This window comes from Cydia pomonella, chromosome 9 (assembly GCF_033807575.1).
Source record: "Cydia pomonella isolate Wapato2018A chromosome 9, ilCydPomo1, whole genome shotgun sequence".
Lineage (NCBI taxonomy): Eukaryota > Metazoa > Arthropoda > Insecta > Lepidoptera > Tortricidae > Cydia > Cydia pomonella.
In genome coordinates, this window is record NC_084711.1 from 20,564,759 (window position 1) to 20,582,398 (window position 17,640).

The 17,640-nt window shown below is 42.3% G+C and overlaps 1 protein-coding gene across 5 annotated transcripts in view; it reads left to right on the plus strand.

The window, feature by feature from the left end:
* LOC133521646 (protein outspread) overlaps positions 1–17,640 on the plus strand; it is a 427,057-nt gene that overhangs the window by 405,386 nt on the left and 4,031 nt on the right. For 2 of the 5 annotated variants that reach the window (XM_061856728.1, XM_061856730.1), the window contains exons 7-16: positions 6,270–6,410; positions 6,776–6,921; positions 7,229–7,582; positions 7,707–11,062; positions 11,747–11,969; positions 12,410–12,579; positions 13,297–13,467; positions 14,435–14,587; positions 15,118–15,202; positions 17,399–17,465. In XM_061856728.1, coding sequence (XP_061712712.1) covers positions 6,270–6,410; positions 6,776–6,921; positions 7,229–7,582; positions 7,707–11,062; positions 11,747–11,969; positions 12,410–12,579; positions 13,297–13,467; positions 14,435–14,587; positions 15,118–15,202; positions 17,399–17,465 — 4,866 coding nt within the window. The remainder of the gene's footprint in view (positions 1–6,269; positions 6,411–6,775; positions 6,922–7,228; positions 7,583–7,706; positions 11,063–11,746; positions 11,970–12,409; positions 12,580–13,296; positions 13,468–14,434; positions 14,588–15,117; positions 15,203–17,398; positions 17,466–17,640) is intronic. The other 3 variants (XM_061856729.1, XM_061856731.1, XM_061856732.1) reach the window with 2 other exon arrangements.

A 17,640-nucleotide genomic window follows, 5' to 3' on the forward strand; every position in this document is an offset into this window, starting at 1 on the left:
ACACTGGACGCTAAGTCCAGCCAGGCTGGTGAATGGCGGCATTTACATACATTTCCAATAAAGAAGTATGCTAGCTGCGCGCAATTTACACCGCCACCGAGGGACCTGGGTTAGCACAGCTTACATACCAGAGTCCGAAGATGCTAAATAAAAATAATAAGCCTACATCCCGGGCTAAGCTATATTAATAATCAAAGATCAGCTGACACTGGACGCTAAGTACAGCCAGACTGGTGAATGGCGGCATTTACATACATTTCCAATAAAGAAGTATGCTAGCTGCGCGCAATTTACACCGCCACCGAGGGACCTGGGTTAGCACAGCTTACATGCCAGAGAGTCCGAAGATGCTAAATAAAAATAATAAGCCTACATCCCGTGCTGGGCATAGGCCTCTCATGCGCGAAAGGACTTGGGCTAGTCCTCACGCCAGGTCAATGTGAATTGGATACTACACAATTCACATAAACCTTTGAATTTCTGCGCTTTATGCATGGTTTCCTCACGATGTTTTCCTTCACTGAGGATTCTACTGTGGTTTTTCATTAACTTGATCGTACGTAAGTACATATTTGTAAGTTGGTACGTAAGTTATTCCTTTAATAAATTTCAAACGATTCAGAGTCCAATTTCAAAAGCAAAACTATAGTTATTTGGAGTCAGAAAACTTGCTATTCTATAAATTTATAGACCGAGCGAAATCGAAGGTTTCCCATTGGGCGAAAAATAGTTCTTATACGAGTATCCGGATGTAGTCTACAGTTCGGTACTTTCAATTGATTTTCTTTGGTGAGCAGATTCGATAATTTTATAGGTTAATTTTGTCGATTCAGTTTAACATTTTTTTTCAAAATGGCGGAATCATGGGGGTTCGTGACTACAGCTCAAAAAGCCATTAGTTTTACTATTATTGTAAAACGTTCCTTGTTCCCCGTACAAAAAGGCCTGACTTCCTTTGAATATTTAACTCGTTCCAGCATTTACTAAGTTGTAGCTTATAAAATTATGGAATACATTAAAATGCATTTGCGCAAGAAAAAAAACTCGATGTGCTTATGTACGTATGCTAACAGTGCGTCATATTAACACAAACGGAGCTTCTGTGTAGTATGACTAGTATTCATATAACCTAGGGCTCCTGAATAATGAGGGCCGACTAACGTGGCGATAACACGACAAAAACTAATAAACGCGTACACTTAGCCCCATAAGTCCCGCGGAGACTTGGCCGCATCTTATATTATCAAATACACAGGATAAAGTGACGAAATATAGTACAAATTAATGAGAACCGGCTAAGCGATATACACGACAAAAACGTCGTATACGTTAGATTAGCATTTCCCAAACTATGGGTCGTGACCGGGTCGCAAGCGAATGTTTAGTGGGCCCTGAGAAATGTGAGGGTTACCAATAATATTTTATACCCCCTTTTTACCGATTTCCCATTGACCTGAAATTTTCAACATGACATTTGACATTTTTTGTAAATCGGATGACAATGCAATATTATGATGACATGGACCTGATCTTATGATGGAGACAGGAGGTGGCCATGGGATCTCTATGATAAAACAACACTAAACTAATGATCTTTGAAGTAGTTAGATTTGTCTCGATGAGTATTAGTTGCCTGTGGAAAGAAAAATACAGGCAGCGATAAAAGCTTGTACCTATCAAAAAAAATTTTTTTTTTTTTTCAAAAAATGTATTTTTATATTTACATATAATACCAATCCACTTAAACGCATAGTATATAAATGCAGAAGTAAGGGCGCTTGACCTATTAAAACTTTGTTTAAAAGTCTAGACTTCGCGTAATAACTTATTAATATGCAAAAATATGTTGATATGAGAACTATAAACGCGCGGATAATTATAATTTATAGGCAGCCGTATTCTATAAAATAGGCTTTAAATTGTTAATACCACATACCTTAACAGGAAAGGGCTTAAACGACAAGATATCTATGGTAATGTATGTCTTTTTGATTCATATTTGCGATAAATTGAAATATATCGGTGGCGCCGCCAAAGATCTAGTTAGCGGTTGTTTACTTTAACAAAAGTGTAAAAATGAATAACATTTGGGTTGCGAACCTCTGGAAATATTAGAACTATGAAAAACTTACACCAGCTAAACACTTTTTAAATTTACTTACACAAATTTCATCCAGTGATATTTAATCAATATTAAATGTAATAGATTTACTTTTGATTTTTTCGTGCGATGTTTAACTGAAACAAATTCGATTCCATTTTCCATTTCCACCAACATACTGTTGATTTAAATGACTGCCATTTGTGGCTTTCCATCACAAAAGAGTCCTTATGCTTCATGTAACATAAAGACCCATCTCTATAGAAAGCCACATTTTATCTTGCATAGAGGCTATTTACGATTTATTCTGCTAAAGTATCAAACCTCAAGAGTAATTATTTTAACCTAGATTAATTAGTAAAAAAATACGACCGATCTGAAATATGTATCTTTATTTTTTCCACTACTTTTCTTCCCAAGCACTCAATAAAAAGGTCTAACCAGTTCGTTACTGAAAAACGTACTTTAGCGGAGAACTATAATGCAGTAATTAATGAGACAATTACAATTTATCTCGAGCGGCATTACTAACTCCCTGTGAGGTTGCGAGCGTGCACGCAGGGTTACCAGGATTTAAGGATAGAAAAAATATAATTGTCTTTAGCTTTGTAGAAGTTTGTACCTATTTAAAACTTTTATTCGCTGTTATTTTATTACTTTGTATTAAAATTCTTAGCAACAAACATAATTTTATGCAACGAAAGCTAGTACAGTCAAGGTATTAAATATCGACACGGACAAAGTGCCAAAAATATGTATACACGACCTTATTGCCTATACATTAAAGTAGTGTGTACATATTTTTGGCACTTTGTTCGTGTCGATATTTAATACCTTGACTGTACCAGCATTAGATACCTACATGTTGCGTAAATGTTCATGCCAAGTTTCATGTAATTTAAACAAAATGAGAACGCAACTTCGATGCGAGCGGCTTTTTGGCGGCGTCAACATCTATTAGAAAACTCATGCTTACTTTGTATTGTTTCCCATATTGTCAAATATATTGACACGCTAAAAATCCCGCCAATTCCGAACTTCTCACCTGGTGTTGCCAGCATTGCCAACAAAAAGACTAGAATTATTTCTTTTATCTGTGGTACGCATACATACCACGCATTTTTATAGCCTTTTTATTATCTGCGTGATTGTTACTCACAGTATAGGCAGTTTGTAAATATGTTTAATCATCTGATGTAACTTTTTTATTCATGTCTCATTGTTTTGTGTATTAGTTAGGTATTAGGTATAAATTAAGCCATGTACTTACTTTTGTATTTTATGTTTAAGCTGATGCCTAGTTGCCAATGCTCGTAATAAATTAAAAAAAAAACACGATGAGCTGGTCATGTCTTCTTTGTAGAAGTACGATACATGAAGTTAAAGTGAGCCAGCATTTTAATATTAATATACAGTCCACCAAATAGGAACCCACTGCAACACCTGGCAACCCTACACAAACAGACTACAATTTTACATAATGACAGTTCATTTATATTATTTGATCTCCGGACCGCCGAGATCCCTCGTAAATAATCAGGGAAAAGGGCGAATGTGTTTTTTAACTTTTTACTCGACCTTGTGGCATGCGATACGCAGAAAATGAAGATGTATTTATCCTTAAGGCTTCTAGTATAAGAGAACACATTATTTCAAAGCACGCAGCGCTTAAAGAATTCGCCCTGTGGTTATGTTAACTTTTCGCCACACACCTAAGTCAGTCAATGACATTCTGCTTTCAAACTCGCGAACGGGATAGGGACCGTGCGCGTTGGAGGGTCTGCCATCTTGTGGCCTAAACCGGAACCAAAAACATGTACATTTACACGTCACGTGTTTTCTTGTGCATAGTAGGTTCTGCCATCTTTTGGGCGACATCGGAACAATAGACATCACATTTACGCCTCGCGCCAAAAATCTGACGGCTCCTGTGCTGCCTCCTACAGTTCATGCACGCTCCCTATACATATCGAGAAGTCATGACCAAGTAATGACTTTGTCAAACTAAACTAAAATAAACTGAAACTTACAATCAGTATTCGAATTGGATTCGAAGTTCCCGAAATAGACGTTACATTGTAACGTGAAATTGTTCGTTTTCCTTTTCATAGAGAGAAATAGCCACAGATTATTTTATGGACGGAACATGTATGAACGGCTTGCAATCAATGCCCATTGACGCTGCATTCAAGCACGATATCGCATCGCGCAATGTACGCGGCCGGATACCTAACTTTCATTCCAAAAGCAGTCCCTGATCAACTATGTCAAATTGTCGAACAAACTGTACTCAGCCTTAAAAATATTAAGACACGCGAAAAACAAAGGCTATCTGTTGTATTAAAAATGGTGAGGTCGAACACTCAAGAAGAATTAAACAAATCTAACGCGAGTTCTCGTAAACGTAAAAAATTACTCCATTGCATTCGAGTTCTGTGTCTGTTGGACGTAGTCTCTGGGAGTGAGGTAGTAAATAAGCCGCGGGCGCACGCCCGGTCCCCGTCTCAGCCAATCACTCGTCTTTTTTTTAACGGTCCTGTAATTTAACCGACTTCAGTTCAGAAACGACTTTTTGACCACATATTCTATGTGCTTGTAGTGTAGGCTTAAATGTGTACAATTAATTTTATTAAAATCGTTTATGAAATACATTATTGGTGGAGTAACGAAATGATGGTGGCCAATGTTATAGCAAAATTTTGTACTTTCTTGGGGTAATATAATTTTTTGTCCAATAACTAATGTGTCCCATGCACTCGTTTCCTGTTTTTAATTACGAATACGGGACTTAATCGCGTATAATTAAGATTTAAAACTACCTCCGACGTTTCGAGGATGGCATTATCCCCGTGGTCTCGAAGAAAGACACGTCCGCCCGTGTTCGTATTTAATGTATAATTTTTTTTTATTTCCTGTCCTTACTTAGACAATAAAATAAGATTAGTTGGCATCTACATATTCTAGATCCTGGAACGTAACGGCCCGTCTGGTTTAATTCCATTTCCTCTGCACTAGAAACTGCAATGAAACTCTACTATATACAAGATCAACCACGCCGCTCTATCAATGCCTTAGAGCCGGCTGATCAATAATAGTTGACAGTTAAACCGTATCACTCCAATCCAATAAATATAGGTTTATGGCAAAATCTAATTGGAGAACAGTTAGAACGTGATTATAAGACGATTGAGAAATACCGAAACCGGACCCCAATAAGGCCTAGTATTCCCTCAGGGCTAATACGTCATGGCGGGCGCTATTGTAAGAACGAATGCCTGATTCAATTCTTGGGAATAGATGGCCAAAAACCCTGATCACAATGTAACCAAGACAGGTCTAGAATAATAATATAATATCATCCAGCCAGAAAGGACCCGCAGTAAATGACGTCCACCCATCGAGCTAACGGACGCCATACCAGGCGCTCCTCTCATCGAAAGCCATTCCCTTAACATTTTTTTCCATCTGTTCCACTGCACTATGCATTTAGAATAGAATAGAATAGTTTTTATTCGTAAACACAAACAAGACACATTAAATTACATGATATAACAAAAACAAAGAAAGTATATATAAAGTGCCACGAAATGGCCTCATCTCAGCATGTTGCTGGTGGCTTCCAGCGCTGATCTTCTGATGAGACCATTTGTTATTCCATTGTAGTTTAGTAATGACGTATCCCACCTCTTCTTAGTGCGGCTTCGGATCTTCATATTCCTCATTCGGCCTAGAATAAGGAGACCATGTTGACATCCCTGTCAAAAACGAGAATTTATTTGTTTTGGAATTTAGATATAATATTTATGAAGCCGCGTTCCTCATAGATGTATATTTAACGTTATTTACACTTTCTATAAATTTTGTCTCTTTCTGAGAGAATTAAATTGTACTTTTACGATATTGATTGATACTTTTGGCGAACTAGCCATTCTTCCGCCGCCACCCTGAGTCAGTATCCTACTCTGATATTGATTGACTGTCTAGGCTAAAATATATGCCCCAGCCAGCTTTTCATACTGAATATCTGACAGTTTAATGTCATGTAGCCCAAAACCGGGAAGAAGTGAAGAATAGGGGAGAGGCCTTTATCCAGAAATGGGACATAATGCCTCGCAATAAATAAATACATTTAGTGCACATACTAACTTGCCCATTGTCTTGTCCACAGTGTACACCGATCAGCCAGTCTCATCGGCCTCGCCGCCGACCAGAGACAAGATAAACGGGGAGGAGAAGGCGCGCTCACGCCGCCGAGACACCTGGGCTGAACCGTCCACACCCACAACAGCTGATGATCGTGAGTTACAAGGTTTAAAACTATTCAAAGGTATTATGATGGTTACATATCCAGCCGAAAAACAAAAGTATGGATAGTACAGATATGGGAAATGGATAGGTTTTACGTGAATTGTGGATTCATATTTAGGTATGAGTGTGAAGTGAGAAATAGCGAACTTTACGCAACGTTCTACGCTAAGATACGTGAATCACTTGACAGCCGAACGGACGGCATTACAGTGCAACAGGATTCTTCACTGGGTAGGGTCTTCAGCCTAATAAAGAACCCGTGACATTGGCATCAGCTCTTTAGATACCCGGTCAGACCAACGTCTGGTAATCATTATTGCCGCGTACCATCGCCTAGCCAACCTAAAAGTTGTTGTCTTTCCTCAGCTGCCAGCGTGTCGTCGCCATTACTCCAGCACCGATACGACGAGCAACTGCGCGACATTGCTGCTTCGTTGACACGCCCGCGCAGCCGTCGGGCGCTGCCGCCTACACTAGAGCGGCCGACCCGCTTGGCACCTGATCGCCTTCCGGTATATAACCCTTTTGCGATCCAAAAATAGTATAGCTTTAGTATTTTCCGGATAAAGTAGGTACAATAAGGAAGGCAACAAAACTGTCTTTGGGCGCTGCTCCTCACGCTAGAGCAGTTTCTCAGTTTGGCCTTCCAGTAAATAAAAAAACCTTGGAGATTACTTTTTTACTCAAAAAAAAATATTGTAGTCTTAATATTTTCAGCATAGAGTACCTACCGTTTATAATGGAAGAAAATTCGTCAGTCCATTCTTCATAAAAGATCAAACATTTTGGCAGCAATAAAATCAAATACTCTTTCAATAGGTTCGAGGGTCACCCGACGGCGCCGTACCACCAGAAGAAGGGAGCTCTAGCTCAGCCAGCGAAGGAAGCGAGCCCACTGACGTGGTCGAAGCAGCTGAAGCCAGCGAGAGCGGCCGCGTGGAACTCCCCGCCGAGCGTCTTCTCCACGCCAGGGCCGGCTGGCTTCAACGCCGCGGACCCGGCGGGTGGTCGCGCCACTGGTTCGTGCTCCGAGGTGCAGCGCTCCTGTACTTCAGGGACCCGCATGCGGAGCATAGGGGGCTGATGGATGGAGTGATTGATTTGAGTGGCATCGCGAGGGTTGCGGAGCTGCCGACGTCGGCATCTACTAATGGATACGCCTTTGAGACTGAGGTTAGTCTGATATCCTAAAGTTATTATTTTCGAATTGGTGCATGTAACTTACAAATCGTTAAACTTACCATTAGCAATCAAAAGATGTATACTAATAAATAATAAGTTATTATTTCTTTTTCAGACATGGGATGGCAAACATATCGTATTGTCAGCTGTAACGGCAGGCATACGAGCCAATTGGGTATCCGCTATGCGCCGCACCGCTGGTCTGCCAGAATCCAAGCCGCTATCCTTGCTCCTGCGGGAAGACAGCGTCGACCAAGCTTCTGAGTCATCCACGTCACCCATCACACCCGTGACTCCCATCACGAGCAGATCAGCACCATTCTCGTCGGACGAAGAATACCGAACAGCTTCAGAAGGCGGTCGAAGAGATAGCGCGGACTGGGGAGACATGGCGCCACAACCACCACCGTCACCCATTCTAAACAGAACACCCATCAGCAAGGTCAAAGAAAAAGTCCGCGCGCGAGGCTGCCACCAAACGCCACCGCGAGACACTCCAAAAAGCGACAAAGATGAAATAGATTCCGCCAAAGAAAGCCGTCCAGACGAAGTCGACGAAAACGAAAAGCCAAACGAGCCACGCAAACGCAGCTACATATCGACCATCGACAAACAGTCTATTGAAATCGACGACCTACGAAAACAGCTGAAGCTTGCACTTTCAGACGTCAACGCCGCTGAGTCAGAACTCGCACGCCTACGAAAACTCAAATCCGAGGCTGCTCTTAGAGAAAAGAAAATGGAGGAACTAGTAACCACTCTGCAGCAAAAGGAAGAAGAGTTGTCCATCAGAACTAAAGAGGCTGAAAATTTAGATGCATTAAAACAGATGTACAACCAGGATAAGACCACGTGGGAAACGAAGTTAACAGAAACTCAGAACTTCCTAAAAGAGTCGACGGAGCACTGCGAGCTGTTGACGAAGCAGCTGGCTTCAGCGCAGGAGAACGTGCAACAACTACAACGGGAACTGAACGAACTCAACGAGAAGCTCATGAAGAGCGTAAAGGAGAACGATGGCTTGTACATGAGGATCAAAGAGCTGGAGGGGCGCGTGACGTCAGAGTCGCCAATCAAGGAGAAACGAAAGAGCATCGGCTCTCTCAGCGATCTCAGCAACCTCAGCAGAAACTTAGACTTAGAATCCTTGGAGAAAAACAGACTTATCGAAGAATACGTCGAGCTTAGATCAAGGTTCGTTAAAGCCATACAGGAAATCAAAACTATGAAGAAAGAACTCCGGGATTCTCACAACATGTACGATGAACTGGAAATTACTAACATGAAGTTGAGAAATGAAATGAAGTTGAGAGAGCAGTGCAGTAGGTCAGAGATCGACTTGATGGCGGCGCGCATTTTAGACTTAACGCAGAAACTGACGGCTTCCGATAAGCAAGTACGAACGCTAAAACACAAAATACAGAAGTCAGAGTCCAGGGAAAAACGGCGAAGCTTATCTCTTAAAGGTAGAGAATCCTTCACGTTAGGTAAGGAGGTCGAAGAGAAACTGACTGAGCTAGAAAACAAAATCACGCTGTTGGAAACGGGAGAACCTGCTCCTATTATAAACTCTCCGTCAAAGAGTGCGTCGCCTGCCAAAGAGAAAGCTCCCAAAACCGAGAGTTCGTCAGAAGAGAAAAGAGCGAAGAGGCTAGCCGCTCGGTTAAGGAGGAAGTCACTAGACAGCGCATTGGCAACGAGCTCGGAGCCGATGAAGATGCTCGTTCGACTGACGTCGTTAGAAACCAAAGTTGCATCAGCGTTCGAGAACAGGCCAGACTTGACAAACTCGTGTGAATCCCTAAGCCAGGCCACACGGTCTACCAACAGTCCAGTCTTCACAGACAGCCCCGAGAGTGTAGGAACCCAGTCCCAACGACACTTACTCGATAGGCTGCAGAGCCTCGAGAGTGTAGTCATCCACTCCCGCGACAAAGTCAACGAGTGCTTGTGCCAAATGAGCGCCATGCGAGCCGCGAAGTCCAGGCGATCACCTTCCCCTAGTCTCGAGAAAAAATACAGCATCAAGTCCATGGAGAAGTGCTTGACTGACGTCAGTAAGCGACTTCAAGAGTGCTTCGATAAGTGCGTCGTTGATTGCGAGCATGGAGAAATAGATGCCAATGACAGCGTAGCGCAAGTGGTCGTTCAGCTAGAAGAACAGCTCCGAGCGAAGCTTCTAGAACTCTCCAAGAAGAAAGCAGCGCTCTACGAAGCGGGTGAGCTCACGCAGAGGAAGAGCTTAGAAATCCTAGCCGAGAAACTAGCTTACGAGGCAGTCCTGGTCACCAGGATCCAAGAGGCTCTGGAATCGTCCAATGGGAGCAGATTCTTCGCTAGATTAATAAAGTCTGAAATAATCGAAACTAGTCAATTAATCGATAACCTTAAGTGTAAGATAAGCGGAGACAGCTGCCGGAATATCACCAGCACGAGGAGCTCGCTGGACTACCTGGCAAGGATTCTGTCGAGGAAGATCGACTTTATGAACAGCACGCGTGAGGCGAGGGACTTGCGGGCTTCGGAACTTATCATCCAAAGCGCGGATCTGGAAGCGCTCCGAGCGTCACAGCGCGAAGTAGCCGCCGCTGTAGACAGATATAAGACCGACAAGTTGGCCGAGCTATGCTCCGCGCTGGCTTCCGAGGCTCTCGCTCACGCCCCTGGCGATGGCGACTCCGAACAACGCTCCGGATTAGAGGCCGCCAGAGTACGTGAAGCCTGGGCGGCGGCGCGCGACGCGCTCGGCGCGGAACTAGTCCAAGCTGAAGTCGCACGCGCTCTGGGACGAGCAGCCCAACTATGCGAAGAGAATCTTGACCGCGCGCGCTCAGGACGCCTAACTCTAACGGCTCAAGATCGTGCAGATTTAGAACTATGGTGGCAGGCGGCGCACGATCATCTACGATGCGAGATGGACGCGGCCGTGCGCGACATCGCGGCCAGATACCGCGAGTGCCTCGGCGAGAGGCGAGGCAAAGAAGGTTCACCGGGTCTGGACTCGCGCGTCTTACTACAACAGCTAGCCGAAGTCCTGGCGCATAAAGCTTTAGTAGATGCGCGGGTGGCCGTCGTCGAAGGGACGTTCAGGGCTTCGGCCCCTAGGGACCCGGCTCCCCGCACGCCGACGGACGCCATCTCCTCCCTGGACGCGGACCCCACCCAAGAGGCGGAGTTCGTGTACCTCTTCCAGCACTTCTCGAACGAGTGTCGTGCGCTCTTCTCCAGTGACTGTTCGGGTAACAGTGAAGACTTGACGAAGATCGGCGAGAGCCTCGAGCGAGCGGAGGCGGCGGTTGCGGCGGTGTGGGGTGCGCTGGGGGGCGCGAGCGAGACGGAGGGGGCGCAGGAGGGGGCGGGAGAGGGACAGGGAGTGCTGGGCCGCGTGGAGGCGCTGCGCCGGCGCGTCGAGGCTCTGCAAGCGCTGGTCCCGTGCCAGCACTGCAAGCAGCTTCAGGACGCGCTAGACAGGTAAATATTTACAATTTTAAAATTTTATGAATGTTAATTCGATTTGATTTCTGACTAGTTTTACTTTTTTGTGGTACGAGTACCATCAATGGATGCAATGCGTGTTTTCAACAATAAAAGAGTAAATTAAATTGAAAATTATGTATCTTATATTCGTTTTTTTTTTCATTTTGTTTCTTTCGTTGATTTTCTTTTCAATATTTACTGAGTTTTGCACTGGCTCAAAATCTCTCATTTTTCATCACTTGTGACTAATTTGAAGGGAGTGAAATCCCTTTCTCCGACCGATCTCACTACCACTTGCATTATCTACCTAGTATTGCTATATTAATACTTTCCACGTAGTGGTATTTCGAATGTCAAATGTAACCTTTTAACAAGTCACACTGATTCCTGTAACTACTAAACTCTAAAGTTGCCCTTCGTTACGCATACACTGGTTGTTTTTTATACATACTTATAGTAAAATCGTTGATTCGTAAACAATATAATTGATTCTTTGGTGTAACGACATTTCACTTTTATCACAAATTGTAATTAATTAAATCATAAAAAAGTTAATTTTTTTGTTCATTATTTTTATTTAAAAAATATGCGAAACGAAGGACACCTCCCCGTGTAGCACTCTCGTGACTAACCTTCCTTCGTATCTTCCAACACTAATAGCGCGTGGTCGTGTCGCAGGCTGCAGGCCGAGCGCGCGCGCGGCGAGAGCGCGCGCGCGCAGCAGGCCGGCGCGCTGGCGGCCGCGCGCCGCGCCCGCGCCGCCCTGCTGGCGCAGCACGAGCGCGAGCGCGGCGCGCTGCGGGAGCGCGCGCGCACGCTGCAGCGGCGGCTCGCGGCGCTCGACTCGGAGTACAGCGCGCAGTTGGACAGCCTGCGCGCGGCTTACCAGGTTACTAATCAAGTAAGTAAACTTTTATATTACCTATTATATTATTAGTGATTTCCTAATACTGTTATTTGATATCTCGGACAATTTAGAAAAAATATTTATCCTTCATTTTTGAATTTGGCACTTCCTATTATTCAAAGAAAGTAAAAAATAACATTTTGATACCAGAGTATGAAATTCGTACATAAAGTTAATACGGTGCTGAAACCTCCTTCGCTAGTATGTGCTTCATTTTACTATTGAATTTATGTAGTAACTACCTGTGTCGTGAGACATACTAACTTTAAATTATTTCCAATTTACTAACAACTCGGTGAGTGTAAACTATAAAATTAGTTTAATTTTGTTAGTGTTGATTTTAATTTAATAAATTTTAGAGCTTTTCATCAACGCAACATAATGTCGCTATTCATCTAAAATTTCCCTGATACACACATTTACCGTCCACGCAGAATGCAGTGTCAGCGGACGCCCACGGCGACGGGCTGCGCGCGCGCTACCAACAGGAGATCGAGCAACTGCGCGCTCTGTGCGAGAAAGGCCTGCTCGCCATGGAGAGCTCGCACCGCCGCATTGTTCGAGAAATGGAGGAGAAGCACCGTGCCGAACGCGAACAGCTCAGGTGAGTAGGAATATGTACTTAAGGTGTGCAGGTTATTCGCTAGATGGCGTTGTTCACGGTGCGCGTGCTACCAGCAAATCGAGTTACTGCGCGCACTGTGCGAGAAACGCCTGCTCGCCATGTACAGCTCGCATCCCTGCATCGAGCTGAGTGCGAGCAACTCAGGAGAATAGGAAATAGTGTGCAAGTTATTCGCTACGTGGCGATTTGGCTATTCAAAGAGACTTGACTTTATCAGAATTTTCAGAAAAAGCGGTGGTGGCCGAGTGGATATGACGTCTGACTTTCAATCCGGAGGTCGTGGGTTCAAATCCTGGCTCGTACCAATGAGTTTTTCGGAACTTATGTACGAAATGTCATTTGATATTTACCACTAGCTTTTCGGTGAAGGAAAACATCGTGAGGAAACCTGCACACATCTGCGAAGAAATTCAAAGGTGTATGTGAAGTTCCCAATCCGCATTGGGCTAGCGTGGGGACTATAGCCCGAGCCCTCTTGCACATGAGAGGAGGCCTGTGCCCAGCTGTGGGACGTATATAGGCTGAATTATTATATTATTAATTATTAGTTTGGTAATTATTAAATTTATAGGCCAGATAGTTACGGCACGTTTTATTTACATACTTGTGAAACACTTAAGTTCGAGTTCTGTTGTCACCCGAACTCCAATCACGTCTCCTATTATTTATACTAATAAATATTATTCTCAATTTCAGACTGGATAAAGAACAAGCGTTAGCAGAAGAAACGCGCGCTACTCTCGCCGCGCTCGACGCAATGCGGAAAGCGCATGAAAACGAGGTCCGAAGAGAAGTGGACAAGTTCAAAGCGGAGTTCCTGAGCCGCGGCCAACACGGCGAGCTGTCGCAACTTAGCACTCGCCATCAGTACGTTGCACTGCTAGAATTACGGTTTAATTGTACCAATCTTTGTATCAATTTGTCACAGTAACAGCAACTAACGTACACAATTTCTTGGAATGTTCCGATTTCTTGGCATTTTTACGGCAATACCAAACATTAGAGGCGTAGAAAAAGTTTTGCATGCATCGTTGTATAATTGAATCAAAATTACTCGTGTCTTCCTTAACAATTTTCGCCTTCGGATTAGCCTATAGGTAATACCACAGTATAAATATTAGTCCTACGGTACAGAAAGGAAGCTTCCTACAAAACCGAAGTTTGACAGCGATTCAGGGACGAATAAGAATAAGAATAAGAATAAGAATAAGAAACCATTTATTGCCACACAAAATACAATGTTTCACTTAAAAATAATAATAATAGGCATGCGCGGCAAAAGGAACGGACTCAGCGTACGCTGCGTCAGCCATTTTATTACAAATTGATTGCGCAGCGCTGATTTTCAGTCCGTCCCCTTCACTGAACCACATTGATATGACATGCGGGTTAATGGATTTTTTGTTTTATTACCAGAGATAGCTAGTGTATACAATTATAGTACGAAAAAAATAAAGAAATTTTTATTACAAGTGAAAATTTAATATTTTAATTTGGTATTTACTTGATATTGACAACTGGTTACATTTATATACGAATCGTGTTGTCCCTTTCTAACGTATGGCATTATCCCTTTCGGCTATTTAGGGTTGTCAAAATTCAAGTCATTTTCTTGTCTGTGGTTCTGCAAACAAAGATACGTCAAGTTTTACCAACCCTAATAATTGCTCGTACCAATGCTGAACCGAACGGAGCAGGGAATGCCCGAACGCTAGTTTCCCCCCATTGCTAATACGGCTCAAATTTCTTGATCGTGCTTATATCATAACCTATCTAAAACAAACTAGTCCCTTGTGATCCATATTCACCAATATTAACCTTCATTTGTTTTTAGGCAAGAAATGGAAGAGATAAAGCGAGAGATCCTGTCGCTGAGCGAGAAGTACTCGGTGAAATGCGTCGAGTCCGCGGCGCTAGAAGACAGGCTCGCGGCCGCCACTGCGCAGCTCGCGCACGCGCACAACCACATCATGCAGCTCGACGCTAGGTGAGAAAAAAACATAAGTATTGGCTATGTGCGAAATTAGTGGTGGGGGAAATATAGGCGACGTCAACGCACGACGTGGTGAAATTATAAACTTTCGCAGGACATCTTCATACTAGTAAGAAGCTGCAGTTGCCAGCTGTCAAATAAACAATATGTTTTAGGTCGGTCCCATTGTAAAAATTGTTCTGTATGACTTCCAATCCTCTTCCCACCTCCTCGTGCCTCCCACCATCCAAAATTAAAGCTAATTTGAATCTAGTTGTATCTTTAAATGTTTGTTTTGGATTAAATTTCACTTGTTCGAAAATTAATATCGAGAGAAATTAAATGCTACTTTATTTCTTTTTTGTGAAGGTTGACATTCTACCAAAACGAAGTGTACGTCTAAATGTACATTGGGCGGCACGAGGCTATACATTAACCTTTCAGATCTAGAGATAACAAAATCACGCTGAATAAGTTAAGATTTACGTTTTACTTGTGCTTTGTTCCCAAAGTTCCTCTATACTGATATTACAATTAAATACCAGGAATAAGCAGCTGCGCGCGCACATAATGTCCGAAGCCAGCGAGATGAAGGGCGACGCGCTGCCGCACCTCATCGAGGACGGAGCGGTAAGTCCACACCTGCATACTCCATATCTACAGAAATTAGACATCGCACGAGGTGACGTGAGACGTAATTGAATAAAGGATTTAAACTATATAAATGATTTCTTTAAGAGGAAAGTACGAGTATAACACTTGATCGTCCTAAAGAAAAAACGTTTTTCCACTTCTAAATATTTTCAATTCTCCATGATTTTTAGTATGCTATTGACACAATGAAAAAATTGATGAATTATTTATTTTTCAAAATTTGCAAAAAGAAATGTTTTATTTCTTTTAAAAGCGAAACCTATAAACTTAGAATGCTGAAGCGATCGACGTCAAAATCAAAGTGATTTGTTAAGATTTAGTTAGTCTAAAACGTTTTCTCCCGAAATGGAATTTTATAGAAAAAATACCATTATGTCGCTAGGATCGCAAAGCTATTTCTTCCCTCTTAATTTAATAAGAGTTCATCTTAGCCACCAATCATTATACTTGACTAGTTGGAATTTTGACACATTGACGATCAAATCAAACTAGCTTTCATATTTTTCATCTGGTTTCAAAAAATAACACTTTATTTCATTGAAACATTTATCACGGACGTAGTAATAATAATTCAATGGTTTGTCTAAATACTTATTTACATACTTGGAACGAATAATTGTGTTAAGAATTATAATTTCCAAATGTTCTGTCCATAGAGTCTAGCTAACCCAACAACAACAACAGATAAAGATAAATAATAAGTACACCCTGCTGCAAAAGTCTATACTCAATGTATGGATGAAATTCATTCTACACAAGTCGCTGTACCCACAATTATGTTAAAAACCTACACATTTTATTAACACCGCGCAATACAACGCATCAAGCGGTATTATGTTAAATACATATTCCTTTTAAAGTAGGAAATAGATATCTCACGTCACCTCACGAGACCACGGCACTAGCTTAAACAGCCAGGCTTATACCGCTTTCATAGACCATATACCATAGAGCGTTTGACCGCCACGCTTGCTTGACATTGCACACAATAACCTTCATGCCAAATTATATCTTATTTCATTTCATTACGATACAATCTCGATTTGCTCTTTTCATTATTCGGATTTCAAAATTCTTGAGTACTTTGTATAGAGAAACAATTCTTAGCACCCTTTATGTAAATATAGAAAATATCTCAGCATTTCAATTATCCTTCATCTTTTACAGACCGAATTGAACTGTTTTTAATATTTTGCAATATGACACGATTTATTCTAATGGGGACTTTGCAAAACGATGATCACTATGACTCACATAATGATCGCGGTAAAACCATCTTTTTTACCTCGTGAGTCACTGAAAAATTGTATGCTGTTCGTATAAAAACTGCCATTTTAATGACCTTTTTATCAAAACATGAATTAAACCTACTATTTATAGACTAAATCAAATTTAGAATAGAAACATTAAAATAGAGTTGGACTCTGCACACACGCGGTAACAAAGTGTGGATGGGGAAAAGAAAGACGTTTATAATGATTGTCGAGGGGCTATACTGGAGCCCATTTCTCGAACGATATAAGACTAATATGATTAGTCCACAAACTGGGGTCTAATATTATTAGTAACCCATACCGTTTGACAGTTCGTGGACTGTAGCTGTGGAATAATATTAATCTAATACCGTTCGAAAAATGGGTCCCTGACAAGTCGTATGGGTGGTAACACACTAATAATATTAGACTAATAACGTTCGAGAGGTGGGCCCCTGGTTTGTGGATGCTGAATATGAACTCCAATGTAGTTACTATGAGTTTAAAATGTAACGGAGTCTAGTCATTGTCGCGGTGGCTAATAGGCAAGTCACTTGATCACTTGGCTGCCCCCCGCTGGCACATCACCCCGCGGTCGCTACGGTGAAGTGGTACGCAACAATGACACTTGCACACTTTGTTACTATACTTAGTTATCTCTGGCTATAACTTCAAGGCATAGTTCCAGGGACTTCGCCTAAAAAGCATCCGGATATATAATAACACACCTTGTACGCGTGAATTAAAAATGTAATGTGGGTACTATTGTGCAACGCAATTTAGTAACGATCGTTTTGCAAACAGCATATCTACAATACTATATTTCATAGCATTAAATTACAAGTTGTAATAATAGCGAATAGTTCAGTTCGGTCTCGTATATCGTTACAACATTATGGTTGATTGGGTGCACTAACAGCATGGGCGGGAGGCGCCGCTGTGGCAGCACCTGCAGCAGCTGGCCGGCGTCTGGCAGCGGAACTCAGGTAAATGAGATTTGGGAACAGCGCCATCTAGAGGACGTTTGGGTACTTTCTTACCGCCACCGTAGGCAAAGGCAGTAGGCAAACTTATGTGCCTGTCTGAGTAATGAGTATATGTATTTTTTTGGTTTTTGCCGTCATAACTACTCTGACTAGCCAACTGTGGTTGGTGAGGGAT